This window comes from Filicampus tigris, chromosome 16 (assembly GCF_054856515.1).
Source record: "Filicampus tigris isolate MCC_2025a chromosome 16, RoL_Ftig_1.0, whole genome shotgun sequence".
Taxonomy (NCBI): domain Eukaryota; kingdom Metazoa; phylum Chordata; class Actinopteri; order Syngnathiformes; family Syngnathidae; genus Filicampus; species Filicampus tigris.
Window position 1 is genome coordinate 10520685 of NC_141232.1, and position 14534 is coordinate 10535218.

The window sequence follows — 14534 nt, forward strand, 5'->3', positions numbered from 1 at the left end:
CCAAGGAGATTTAACCCGCCAAAAACAAGACGAAGAAGAAGCAGCAGCAGAAAAGAAGAAGAAGAAGAGCTGAAAACAAACATATCCGGTTCAAGGACCAAGTCTCCAGGTGACTGGCAGCCGTGTTTTCAGTGAGTAATTTAAACATTTTACACTGTCCATTTGCCATTTATATACAAATGTATGCACGTACACTATTTAGGAGCATAATTACGACACTTGCCTCATTAGAACATCTTAATTATTCTAGTTTGTTTATCGTTACTCACTACCTTACTGTAAGATCGCTAGCTATCGTAAAACAATATCAACAATCTATTTTTGATAGGGAAATTAGCTTGACCCAACTAGCTGATGATACTAGGTGATGATACAGCATTATTCCTGAGAGACAAACAGCAAATTCAACATGAAATTTCACTAGTCGATGACTTTTTTTTATCTGCATCTGTGTTAAAATTGAACAAATCAAAATGTGAAATCATCTAAAAAGTGTGTTCAATATCTTGGTGTTTATGTCTGTGGCAGTGTTAAGGAGCGCCAAATACTTAACTTCTCCCCCAAATTACTGAAAACTAAAACAATATTAAACTTCTGGCTTCAAAGAGACTTATCAATTTTAGGAAGAGTCCTTTCGACCAATGCTGAAGGTGTCTCAAGATTTGTATACCCAGCTCTATCCCTTGATGTTGGTAATTCCACAATTAAGGACATTAATATGATGTTTGCTAATTTTGTATGGAAAAATAAGCAGCATCATCATCTGAAGAAGATTCTGCTGTCTGCGCCAAAAGCCGAAGTAATTTAGGAGGTCTTCAATGCTTACTATCTTGCAACTATAATGATGTGAAAATACCTGTTAAATTGTCAACATTTTATCAACAAGATTTGTTAGCGTGGAATATGTGTCACTCACATAATTTCCCCCCACATAAATATATTATTTGGAACAATGAATGTATTCTTAAAATCAACAAATCATTTTATTTGCAAAAGTGGATTAATAAAAAGATTATTTTCGTGAAGGATTTATTTAACTGGGATGGTCAACTCCTTAGTTATGCAGATTTTTTGCGGAAAAAGCATTCCCTGTTAAATTCAAAGAATTTCACTGTCATAAATTCCATTCCCAGTGGAGTAATAGAATTAATGAAAGGTTATAAGAAACAAAATGAGCAGCCTGAAATTATTAATCATCTCTACATGAATGGTATTGCCATTTTAAGTAGTACATGTACCAATAAACATATTAGAGAATCTCTGGATAAAATTAAGAAAATAATGCCTCATGGAAATTTTTTTTCAAATGCTCAATTTAGGAATATTAACTGGAGTAAAGCGTGGCTTGTTCCTTTTAAATTCCTCATTACAAATAAAGTTAGAGAAATGCATTTAAAAATTCTACATAATATATATACCCAACTAATATATATATACAGTATTTCACGTTTTACAGATATTGATAATAAGTGTTCTTTTTGTAATGCTGTACCTGAAAGTGTCACTCATTTATTTTTTGACTGCCCTATAAGTTTTTGTAAAGATTTGGAGAACTAATATATTGTGTAAAAATACATACAAGATTACGCTCAATAGTAAACAAATTATTACTCTGTTTGAATCTAAAGTAAAAGAAAGCTATGTACTATTGTTAACTTATATGTTTTGTTAGGAAAATTTCACATCCATAAATGTAAATTTCAAAATTCTACCCCGTTATTTAATTTTTTTTGATTGACACAGATAATTATTTTAAGTCTCTTGATTTACTAAATAATAAATGTAAATCAATAATTACTATACATTCAGAAATGTTTAAAGAGTAACTCGCGGATATCCTTGTTTTGAAAGGTGAATTTCTTTTCTTTTCATTTATTGTAATTCTTGTTTTAATGTGAAATCGTATTTTTGATAGGGTTGTATGTTTATGCAAAGATGTTAATTGGATTGCCTGATTACTATGTTGTCTCTATTTTGTTAAATTTAAAAAAAAAAAAAAAAGGCGGCAGGAGCAGGTGAGGGGAAAAAAAACAAAACAAAAACAATATCAACAAAGGGGGCTCGTCAGCTAGCACGCCTACAAGTATAACTCAGCTATCAATCAAAAGTCAATCAAGGAAAGCGTTTGACTTGAGTGTTGTTTTGTATGTTTTCTACCCCAAAGCTGATGTCCACAATGGAAGAGTGATGGCTTCACATATGAGGAGAGATTTGTCTCAAAATTATTGACACAAATGCATCTGTGATTTTCACATGTTTTTCAGATCCACAAATATTAGTGATTTTTTTTTTTTTTTTTTTTTTTTTTTTTTACAAATGTATTTCACTTGCAAATGAAAGATTTAGTTGCACCAAAATATCCTTTTCAGAGCCACATTTATCATGACTTATCGTGGAAATATTCAATTCTGTGTGTGAAATGTCGAATGTGCGTTTGTGGATCAGCAGGCACGCCGTTGCAAGATGTTCTCACACACACACACAGGTCTCAGATATTTACAAGTGTGGAAAGGCCATCCCCACTCATTCCGCTATAGGCAAGTGTTGCTGTTTCCATTTAACAGGAATGCGCTATATTCGTTTTTAGTTTAAAACTTCAAAATTGTTTTTTTTTTTTTTTTTTTTTAATTGAGTTGGCAGCAGCAGAAGAACGCCTTACTTGTACATGAAACATCCAAATCGCCTGGGTCCATGTAGGTCCGTGTACCTTACGTTCATTCTATTTTTAATTGTGAAACGCAAATCAAAAAACAAATTTAGGGTTGTATTATCAATTTTCATTTTTGAAACAAAAGTAGGATATTCATTTTAATGCCCCTTTTAAAAATAAACTACAAAATATGTGGAGTTTTCTGGAAAGGGCTCGAATTTCCGTATTTCCAGTTTCAATATTAAATTTTCAATGTTTACGCTTTTCAGCCATTGGTTCGCGCTGCACTAAGCACGGTAGTAGTGTAGTAGACACTAGCTTCGCTTTCAGAGCGAGAAAAAGTTGGCTTGGTATTCTGACGTTCGATACTGTATTCAGTGAGAGTTAGGGACCGTCCACAAATTTTATGCGCGATGACATCAAAAATTGACAAAACTTCTCCAAAATGGCCTATATAAAATACAATTTGCAGTGTAGTAGTTAGAGGCTTTGCTTTGTCACCTACTACAGCAATCAGAATGAGAAAAGTGTTTCCACTTGATTTTTGGTGAATATTTGTGTCAGTTTAGCGCTATACTCATCGTTGAATTGGCTCCAACTTCTCCCAAATGATCTATATAAGGAACATTTGAGGTGTAGTAGTTAAATTCCTCCCTATGCTCATCTACTACAGAAATCAGAACTACAAAATGTTAATTAACTGAGTTTTACTGAATATTTTTGTCAATTCATGACACAAACAAACATAACATTTGTGGACTGTAGCTATATTTTTATGCGAAATGGCTCGTATTTTATTTTTTAAACCAGCTCCAATTATTGAAAAACGAAAAACACCCCGTTTTTTGTTTTCAGATTTGCGTCCCTAAATCGGAAATAGAATGAACGTAAGGTGCACGGACCCGTATGGGAATATCTTGGAAACGGCAAGAGTTTTTGCCAAAAAGAAATATGGTTGTCCGCTGAGCCACAAACACACATTCGACAATTCACACGCAGACTCATGATAAATGCACACACAACATTAAAAACGCATGTGAAAAGTAACCAATATATTGTGGATCTGAAAAACAGGCGAACATCGTCGGTGCATTTCTGAGAGGCAAATCTCTCCCCATGTTCACCTGCTGCTGGTTGTCGACCTGCACATCCCACCATCAACATATTCTTCTTCAAAGGTACTGCATGCTGTTTGTTCCTTCCATTTTCTTCTATGTAGCATTATTCCTCTAGGTGGCTCAAGAGGGTCAAAACATTAGGGACATCGGCACAGTCTAATGACACCCAATATTATTTTAGAAATATACTTTTAGTTTAAATCGTGTCTGTAAGACCTATTTGGCCTATTATGGAAGTACATTAAAATATACAGTATATTTTTATTATGTAATTTTTTACACTCATTTTACAATACTTTAATGTTCAAAATTAATGTATGTGATTTCTCTGTATTAAAGTAATCATTATTTTTTCTTCAATTCAAAGAGTTCTCAGGTGCCTGAAGATCGGTTTTTGCTTACCTTGACAATCTGGGGCTTTGTGATGACAGCTAGGGCTGCTCAGTGTTGCTAATTTAGTATCTTTTCTGCAAAAATGTTGTGACTTTTCTAACCCCTCTCTGTTAAAAAAAAAAAAAAGCACATAGCAAGTTATTATGGGTAAATAAAATTAATGAAAAATCTCAAACAGAAATAAAATAGAAATACTTTTTCAAAAATCAAAATAGTCGTCCCGCCATCTGGGTTCAGACTGCAAAGGAAGCCACCACTCTGGTGAGCACCCATAAAGATTGATTGTAGAGGCAGCTTTTAAAGACAGAGCTGTCAAATTGTCTGTTGTCAATAAATGTAGTGTGCTGGGGCGTGACGTTGCCAGACAGAAAGAGCCTCCACCCCAACATCAACAACTTAGCCAAACCTTTGAGTATGCGGTGTACAGGTGCAGCTTCACTGAGAGGCGTGTGTCTTGAGTAAGTTGCTGACCAAATTGTTGCGTTGCTGGTGATTGCAGTGAATGTCATTAGATGGATAAACCATTACAGAAAAAGAATTTTAAATAAATGTAAAAACTCAAAATCAAAACACTTTAAATGATTAAAAATGTCAAAATTGTATCTACATTGATCCTGGAAAAAAAATAGTTAGTTCTGTCAAGCGATTAATTTATTTGAAGCAAATATTGCAAAATTTAACATCAATCATAATCACATTTTAGAATTTTATATGAAGCTTGTAACTGATATTTACTTTAGCAAAAATCTTAGAATTAAAAAAAAAAAAAAGTAAAGTATATTTCGATTCAGAGGCTGTTCAAATGGCTTTCTTTGATCCTTAAATATGATTCTTTGAGTATGTGGGGATGGAGCCTTTTCTGTTGCTGGTCCTTCCCATTCAATGTCAGGCAAGGCAAGCCCCCTCTCGGTCCATTTTAAAACCCGTTTGAAGGCACATTTCTAGTGTTTGGCTTTTGATCGGACGTGAGACTGACACTTTTCTGCTGTTTTCCAATGTCCACTGCATATAGTAATTTGTGTTTTAATTTATTGCGTTCACTTGGTTCATTTTTGTGATTGTAATGTAAAGTGCTTTGTCACAACTGCCGCTGTTATGAAACGCGCTATATAAATGAATTCGTATGGTATAGAATACACCTGTTGAACGATATGCCAAAGACATATTTTGGATTTCTCCATAATGAGTAACTTTTTAAAGTAGAACTACATAGAAGTCCATCTTTGTCTGTCTTTGTGCTAGTGGCTCTCCTCTTAAGTTTGGCTGCAAAGGTGAGCAGAGGTCAGCTGCCATGGGAATTAAATAAAACTGAGTTCATTTCTTTTTTAATGCTTTATGAAATGTAAATTATTCTCCAGAGTTAAACGCTTTAATTTTGACATTGTAATACAACGGATTATTTTGGGCCACAGGGAAAAAGGACAAACAAAAATGTGTAATCTTACATCATGAACTGTAATGTAAAGTAATACCGTACTTACCAGATCATGTAGTGTAAAGTGACATTCTTTCAAGGGGAGGAAAAGGAATATCAAGGGGAGCAGATTGCAGCCTGTTGGAGTAGTTTTAATTTTTGTGTATGTTTGAACAATATTAAACTACTCCATCTTAGCACATGGGTGGAGTATTTTCAGTAGGAGGACTTTGAGGCCCTGCTTGAGCAGTTGATTGAAAGGAGCATGAGTTGCTCATTGGATGTCAGGTGTGGAGAGAAAGCCACCAGCTGATTGCTCACACAGATGCATGACGTGTGGGCACATTTGCAAATGTTAAAAGTGAAACTATACCGCCTTATATTACTAGTAATACGACTTGAATCTTAAAATAGACAATTTAAAAAAAAAAAACCTTTCATGTCCAGAAGAGTGTTACTTACTGCTTTTATTCTCTGCCTGACCAGATCGATGGAAGCGGCTTCGTGCTCAAAGGTGCAGCTGACGGACTTGTGGGACATGCGGAAGGGAAGGGAAGGCCAAGCTGCATTTGGACCCGTGTGAGTATTGAGCAGTGTCGTGTGCTTGAGGTGCTCATGTGTGATGTCACATCTCACCACAAGGTGGACGTGAGTGCACTCAACTTCAACTTGTGCTTCATGCACTGCGACACGGTGAACCACAACGCCATTGTCAGACACTTCTGGACATGTTTTTAAATGACAATGATGTGAGCCAAGGTAGTTAAAAGTAAGGTCATATTAAAAAAAAAAGTATCTACCTATCTATTTTTGACTAACTTGGTTCACATCAGTGTCATTTAAAAACATGTCCAGCAGGGTGTGATGATGGTGTTGTGCTGTACACTTAGTTTTTGTCCCAGTGCAAGATGTCCAGTGTGCTCACGGCCCCCTTTGGTGCCTAAGTGTGTGCGCGTCATTTGAAGTAAGTGACATCACACATGAGCTCGTCAAGCAGGCAACACTTAAGCTGCTTCCATTGTCAATGTCTGTGTGTGCAACTTGAGTTAGCTCACACAAACATTGACTGGTGAAATGCTTTCAAATTGTCATGTTAGTTTCTCTTCGTCCAATAAATTGTTCAACTTGAATTGGAGTCTTTGTGTTTTATTGCTAAATCCGCTCTCATCTGAAGCCTTAATGCATATCGGTTGCTGCGGTGGAAAACTATTCCAGAGGCTGTTTGAAGTCTTGAGGTGAGAGTTGCACGTCAGCCACTACTACTGTGGACACAAGTGTCACATTACTACTCCTGTTTGTCTCCTCATGACTCAAAACTCGAGCAATCTCTAAATTCATCGAGCTTTGGGTCACGTGAGATTGAGGGGAATAGTAAAAGACTTGTGTCTCATGTAGTGACTGAAGCGCAGCTTTGACCTGAAGACTCAAAAGTGTCTTAAAAAAAACCTATCTGCTGCTAGGACCGCCCCTAACCCCGCCTGATTTTGAATCCACCAATCACAGTGCGGCTTGAATTAGCATAGCCAATCAGCATGCAGCAATTTGCATAGCCACGCCCACTTTTGCTAATCCGACCAATCACGTTGCTGCAAATTTGCATATCCACGCCCATGTCCGATCCCACCAATCACAGTGCTTCTAATTTGCATAGTCCCACCCACCTTTCGACCAATCACAGCCTTTTATCTGCATTGCTCCACCCACTGCCAGACCCATCAGCAAATCAGAAAGCCTTATCCCAGCCTTGCCACACCCCCTTTTCAGGATATTCCTCCTTGGCTGCCCCCGCCCAAAAAAATTTTAGGGGAAAAATTTTTTGGGAAAAAAATTTAAAAAAAAAAAAATTAAAAAAAAAAAAAAAGTTTGAAAAAATTGTTTTGCTTTTTTTTGTTACTTTGCTTAAAGAAAGTTTTTGGTGATGTGTAAGAATGAAGTTGAGAGCTTAAGTGTTATTTGTAATCAAGCTTTATTTCTTTTGCAGAGTAGACAATCGCAAACAAACAAGTTACAAGTTGGATGACAGTCTGCTTGTTGAAGTGGTCAGCCAGCCAGAAGACAAAGTTGCAAGTCGGATGACGGTCGGCCAGCCAGAAGACAAAGTTGCAAGTCGGATGACAGTCTGCTCGTTGCGAAGTGGTCGGCCGGCGAGAAGACAAAGTTGCAAGTCGGATGACGGCCAGCCAGCGAGAAGAACTTGACAAGCGTGTGGACCTAAGACAAAAAACATCTGTGAGTCAAAAGTTAAGTCAACGTCTTGTGCAGAAGATGTTTGGGGCTTGTAACCTACCCGCGATCAAGACTTCACAGGTGAGTTATGATGCAAGATTATCTTGTTCCTTGCTGCCTAGAAAAGGGGAAAAAAAAATTGGGTCAGAAAAGTTGGCATGAGAATTGTGCAGTGAATTTTTTTTATGTTTAAAGAGCATACCGTCCAAGTGCATTTCTTGTCAGGCTGCCTCCAAGTTTGGCTTCAGCACCTCGTGGATAAGCAAAAAGGTAAAAGTGTTGCTGCTTGTCGCTGGCTGTGAGCAGGTCGTGCGCCACACCTGACAATAATAAATTAAACTTTGTCGAGACAAATGGAACATGCTAGCTGGAATGAAATGTTCCTTTTTCTTACCAGCAGAGGACTCATCCTCAGGCAGACCCATTTTCAGTCAAGTTGCAGCTCGTAGCACTCCAGTGGCACCGTCTGCATGACAAGGAACATGTGAGTAGACAATTGTATTACTAACCTGAAATGCAGTTACATTTTACTGTCACTCTTCTGAAGGGGCTCCTCTTTGATGCAGTCATCTGGAACACCCTGGCAAGCTTCATGATGTGCACCATTCAAATTGGACGACATGTAAAGACACACCATGAAAGTATAGTGTTTCACCTTTAATGACAACTCATTTTTAGTTGACTAAAATGTTTTGATTCACTGTAGACTGGAACCTTCCACTGCAGCAGCTGGGCGAGCTCCTGAAACACTGGACTGGTCCAGAGACTTCTTCCAGATAGGCAAACCTGCAAATGCCACAAACGACAGACCAGCTGCTATTTTTAGTATGTTTATTTGCATGTCTTAACATTGAAGGCCTTCCACATTTATGGAGAATTTCTCTGCCCAGCAGGTGGAAGAATCCCCGACAGCACTCTTACTGAAAGCTGCAGTCCATGCCAAGTCAAAGAAAAAGCAGGAGAGTGCCCTTTCAACATGCAAGGTTTTTGTAGGCCACTTCACCGGCCAGCAAGTTGATCATAACCTAGGGGGGGAAAAAAAAAAAAAAAAAAAAAAAAGTGCTTTGATTCATCAAGTTTGTCTTTTCTTTTGCAACAGGTCCCAACCTTAACCAAGTGGAGCTCAACTTCACAAGTTGATCCATGCTGCACCAAACAGGTTCTTCAGCGCCACCTGGTGGACAAGAGCAGGACAAAAAGGAGAAGTAACTTGGTGACCAGGGTCTTCAATCCTGTTCCTTGTGGGTCGCTGTCCTGCCCCTTTTCCATTGCGCCCATCTGCAACACACCCGATTCAAATGATCAGCAAGCTCTTTAGGAGCCTAATCATTTCAATCAGGCGTGTCGCAGCTGGGAGACTAAACATTCAAGAAAGCGACCCTCAAGGAACACTATTGGAGACGCCTGATGAGTGTCCTGACTGCAACTTTGGCAAAACTGCAGCGATTTAAAAAAAAAAGAAAAAAAAAGCTCACTTGATACACCGCCATCTTGTTTCACAGGTCTCAATGAAGCTCTGGCATGACTGCAGAAAAAGCGAGGTGGGGACAAAAAGCAGAAGTTTGGATCTGACACTGCTGGAAAGCCAAGTCGGGTCTCCCGAGCCTCGTTTGGTTTCATCAGAATCTTGGCTGGTGCTTCTTCCTGGAATGATACTGCAGCAAACATTTAAGTTGACAGTGATTGAAGTGGCGCCATTGAGTTCATGTTCCCACTTGACTCAGGTGTCAAATCCAGGTGCAGAAAGTAAAACCCCTGCCTCCACAGTTTGGCTGTCGCCGCAGGTGCTTCCACTCAACCGGCAGGTAAAAGAGATCCCCAGAAGCTGCTTGAGTGGAAGTCAAACTGTGACAGCAGGGCTTTTGACCTACTGGACCTGGATTTGACACACATTTGCCGATTAAGATAAGATCACAGGAAGCCCCTTGGTCAGCACATGCTAAAATAATTAGTCAAACATTTGTACATGTATGAAAGTGTGTGTTTTACCAGTGAGGAGAGCAGAGCTGGACACCTCTTCAACAGCACGGTGGCCTGAAAGACAAACGTAAGGAACGTAAGCATTCCACATAAATACTCAGCCTGACAAGCTTGTGGCTTAGCAACCTGACATTTGGAAGACATGCAAAAGTCTCATGACACCATGTCCCAAAAAACAGGAAGTCACCCGTTTTTAGAGTCATTTGGGCCATTCTGTTAAAGAACTTGAGCCTGTGGAATGAAATAATCAACACACACAAATAGTTGATGTAGTCTGTTTAATAATGATATCCTGTATATAAAAAAACAACCAGCAATTGTGCCATTTTGCAGTCAATCTGGCCGTTCTGTTTTAGATGCAATCCTGTGGACAGAAATGAGATGATTTACATGCATGCATGAAAGTATACTTGATTTATTCAGTTTAATTGTGAAGTTTTGTCTACTTACCTACGGCAAAACGGCACTTTGGTCCAGATGCTGGAAAAGGTTTGAGCAAACTAAAACTTCGTTAGTCATCGTCACACAAAGTAGCTGCATTACTGTTGAATAAACTTTAACTTAAGCCTGAATAAAGATTTAAGTTACTGCGTTCATCCATTTATTAGTATGTACATCCCAAAAACGCGTTTTGGTGCAATTTAAAGTCGTAAGAGGTGTTAAATACCAACGCTCGAGCAAACGCTTTAGCTTGCCATGTTAGCAAGGCGTGAGCACACCAAAAGTGCTACTTTAGCTGAAAGTGAGCAAAAGCAGTGAGTTTTAAGAGGCTATTAATGATTGAGCACTCACCTTGTCAACGTTTTCGATGTTCCTGTGGAGATGTGTGCGAAGCAGCAGGTGGACGAGCACGACCGAAGGCTGCCAGCAGCTGAGAAAGAATGACTGTCTCTTTTTCCCCGACTTAAATAGGTTTCCGGTGATGACGTCACTTCCAGAGGAAAAAAAAAAAAAAAGACGTATTTAACACAGAAAGTAGTCGCCACTAGTAAAGAAATTGTTTCGCATTGAGAGTGCGGGAGCGAAATAATGAAAGCATTGTCAAACGTTTACCTGGGGCTCGAACCAGGGTTGTCTGTTAACGAACTGGGGGCGTCTACCACTCGACTACCGCTTGTGGCAGCATTTGTCCGTCATAGTAATATATATCAGATATAGTGACGCAGTGAAAAGGGAATGTGTTGATTAATGCATATATATATATAACCAAACGAATTGATACAAGAGATCTGACATGGTCGAATGGTTAGTGTCATGGTTTGGTCTTTAAGAAACTCAGGTTCGATTCTTGCTTTGTTCTCCATTTAATTAGTAGCTGGAGCAAAGAGTGAGGATCGAACCCGGGTCTCCGGAACACCAAGCCACTTCTTATACCACTCGGCCATTTTGATGGAGAAAATTCGTTTTTTTTTTGTGTATTTATTGGATTATGGTCAACAGTTTGGACTCGAAAATTCGATTTTTTTTTGTGTATTTGTTGGATTATGGTCAACAGTTTGGACAAAACAGTGTTTCTCCTGCAGTCTTTCAGACATCTATCAAGCAATTACCCGAACCGGTATCCTCAGTTACATGAAAAAAAGGAAAGGTAATTGTGAAGAGGGTTGGCATCCCTCGACACACAAGTGGTCAGTTACACCGCTAACATTCCCGTGGACTCTGTGATGACACTCAAACCTAACAAATAACCCCCCACCCCACCGGTGTTTACCACCACTAACTTCATGATGTCATCCATCAGGAGAGAGTTTGCAAAGTAACCTTGGTTTGAAATTGAAGATGAACACGACCAAGAGGCAGTGTAGTTTGTTACGTTGCTTTATTGGTGATCGTGAATAAAGTGCTTGAATAAAACACACAAGTGTCTCCTTGTCTGCTTCAGTCACAGTCGCAAATGTTTAGTTCGTGTTTTTGTTTCAAGATGCTTTTGCCGAAAAAGACAACTCTGCTGGGAGGTTGAGAAGCGTCTCGTCTCGTTGGTTGGGGGGACTGGGAGGGTCGCTACTGGTCCGACAGGTCTGTAGCATTAACCTGCAAAACACAACGAAACATGATGAAATCAAATTTAACAATAATAACAATTAATACTATTGGGGAGAAAATTTGTGAAGACTTTCCGAGAGGCCCCCAAAGTATTGCGTGTCATCGGGAATATACACCACCGCTCACCCAACCCACCTCTACCACCAAACACCACCACCTCCAAACCAAATTTACCAGTGTGTGCATGAAAAAAGATTAACCAGAAGAAACTACGACCAATCGACTCCAAAATACATGCTCGTTTTTTCTCCCACAAAAAACGCCTTACTATAGATGGTCGTTTGTTTTTTTTTTTCCACAAAAACTGTCCACTTCTTGTTCACCGCTAGCTGTTGCCATGGTTACAAGGCACTCACATCGCAGTCGTTTAGCATTTTGAAGATAGCTTCACATTTAAACGCAGATGTGCTGTCCTTGCCCGTGTTAATGGTTATCACAGAAGGAGATAATTATACAACATCCTGGACTGCGCCCTGCGTGCTGTTTAAAAGTTGATTTACTGTAACATCAGTGCTAATTTTGGTGAGCATGTCCGCCGCCTTTTACAGTATGATAGCATTTAGCTAGCGGACGTTCGTTGTTTAATCACCTGTTTTACACGCCAGTGTTGCATGGAACAATTGCTTGGAGTGACAATTAAACAACTTGAAGTAGTTGTCTACAACCTCTTAGCTGTAGAAGTGGTTGAAAAGTGTCTTGCCCTGAGATAATCTTGAATGTAATAGATGGATGAGAACACGTTAAGATAAATTGCCTGAATTCAGATGACTACTGCCGTTTGACGATTGTACACAGATTTGCGTATTGTACATACATATTCGACAAGATCGATATCATACCTCTGGTCAGTAATCAAGACTTCCTGTTGACCTTTTTAAGGATCCAAATCTCCAATCACACGCAATTTTCCGCACATTAGCCTGCCTGTCTTATTTTACCTCTCCATCGCTATAAATGGTTAAAATTCACTTAAAATTTGTAGTCGCGTAAACTATCAAAATATTTACACTCACGAGCAGCATTCGCAAAGGGAAGCACGCCCCGCCGCATGGGATTGTGGGATGGCATTTTTATTTATTTTTTAAAAAGAGTAAAAATCCTCTGATTTACAGTCAAATGCGAATGAATACATTATGATTTCCTTAGTCTTCCATGAAAGCATGCATGCATGCATGCATGCATACATACATACATACATACATGCATACATACATACATACATGCATGCATACATATTTATAAAAATGTATTTATTTATTTGGGTAGTGGAGCATACGTGTACCGTGTACGTTATCACTGTTGGATCCTTCATCAACCAGGCGAGAATGTTGGTCTTTCCCCATGGTTGTAGTGGAGTAAGTATGCGCGAAAATGTTGGCCAACTGACTTCTTAGAAGTTAGAAGACATCTGTGATTCTAATTCGACGACACATTGGTTGAACATGTCCATATGGTCAAATTATTTTCAATCTTTCTCTGAGTACCGCCATTTTTGTCCAGGCCTGTTTCATAAGTTTATGATTATCATTTTTAAAAATAAAGCTATTTCTGAGTTTCATTAGTTAGTTTTCATTAAAGTTTTATTTGTTTTTATTACTTTTCTTATATTATTACTTTTCTTTTATTATTATTATTATTTCTTTAACGGAGTAAACCAACAATTTTCTCCAGGTTACAATAGAGTTCACGATATCATCTTCAGGCGCTACGCTGTCGCCATCTTCTGGTCACTATGAGAAATGCTTTCGGTGACATCTTCCTGGTATCTAAAACCAATACATGAGCCGTATTTCGATTTGTGTCTCGTGATATATTCTATTTTCGTTTAAGAATTAAAACATTTACATCAAACGGGTTTCAGACATTTTCTTACTCGTTCCAGACACCAAACTGGAAAATCAAGCTGTATTTCAATTTTGATATTTTGATATTGAAACGAAAATCAAATGAGTCGTTTTTCAATTTTCAATATCTTGTTTCAAACGTAACATCGAATGACCAAAAGAGAAACGGATCCAAAACATTATTTATCGTGTGCCCATGTCAGTTATTCTGCACTGCACCGACTGTGTAGACTGAGGGCCAATTTTTAGGCCCTGAGCCACGATAAAACATTGCTCCAATGCATCTGATAGAAAATCATTTGTTTTGAACCTTTGACTGTTCTTATTGCATGCACCTATTCTAATATACATTTTTTTGTATATCATACAACTGTAACAGTTATGTGAAATAACACCCAATGTTCATGATTAATCCCCCAAATGACATGACATGACACGGGACGGTTCACTTATACTTGACTTCCATGCAGGTTCTGTTCCGTCTCAATGACAGTGTGACTGTGAATGGTTGTATGATACAACCATTCTCTTCCAACTTTGAAGAGTGCCTTCTTAAGACCACAAGTGTCAGCTCCTTCCTAAAATGTTCAATCGGATGCATTGGGCCATTTTTTCAGAATAGCCAGATGTTTTGCCCTCAGTCATTCTTCGGTATTTTTTAGCTGTGTGTGTGTTTTTTGGTTTTGTTTTTCTGTTGAAGGACCCATACTGACGCAAGACTGAGACCAAGCTCTATGTTTACAGTTGCAGATGAAGCAAAGAAAAGAACAATGTACCTTCTGTGAAACATGGAGGAGGCTGACGATTATGTTCCAGGGCTGATTTGCTGCATCCGGCACAGGTTGTCTTCAATCCGTGCAGGGTGA

The 14534-nt window shown here is 38.7% G+C and overlaps 1 protein-coding gene across 5 annotated transcripts; it reads left to right on the forward strand.

Annotated features, from left to right (window-relative positions):
- The first annotated feature begins 31 nt into the window (after positions 1-31).
- LOC147134671 (uncharacterized) lies at positions 32-10984 on the forward strand. Of its 5 annotated transcripts, none has more exons than XM_086056550.1 (8): positions 32-131; positions 3725-3828; positions 6062-6154; positions 7557-7882; positions 7997-8071; positions 8199-8285; positions 8349-8423; positions 8508-10984. In XM_086056550.1, the coding sequence occupies exons 4-8, from the start codon at positions 7745-7747 to the stop codon at positions 8544-8546; spliced, it is 414 nt and encodes a 137-aa protein (XP_085912676.1). In that variant the 5' UTR covers positions 32-131; positions 3725-3828; positions 6062-6154; positions 7557-7744; the 3' UTR covers positions 8547-10984. The 5 variants fall into 5 exon arrangements, 4 of the variants coding, with proteins under 4 accessions (XP_085912676.1, XP_085912675.1, XP_085912673.1 ...); XM_086056549.1 differs by having other exon boundaries at positions 8202-8285; positions 8349-8442; XM_086056547.1 differs by having other exon boundaries at positions 7562-7882; positions 8349-8442.
- The last annotated feature ends 3550 nt before the right edge of the window (positions 10985-14534 follow it).

Coding starts and splice junctions, on each gene's coding strand:
- LOC147134671 (XM_086056547.1), top strand. CDS start 7,745: ATGACGGCCAGCCAGCGAGAAGAACTTGACAAGCGTGTGGACCTAAGA. Junction 8,072..8,198: donor CCTCGTGGATAAGCAAAAAG/GTAAAAGTGTTG, acceptor TTTTCTTACCAG/CAGAGGACTCATCCTCAGGC. Junction 8,443..8,507: donor TGTAAAGACACACCATGAAA/GTATAGTGTTTC, acceptor GATTCACTGTAG/ACTGGAACCTTCCACTGCAG.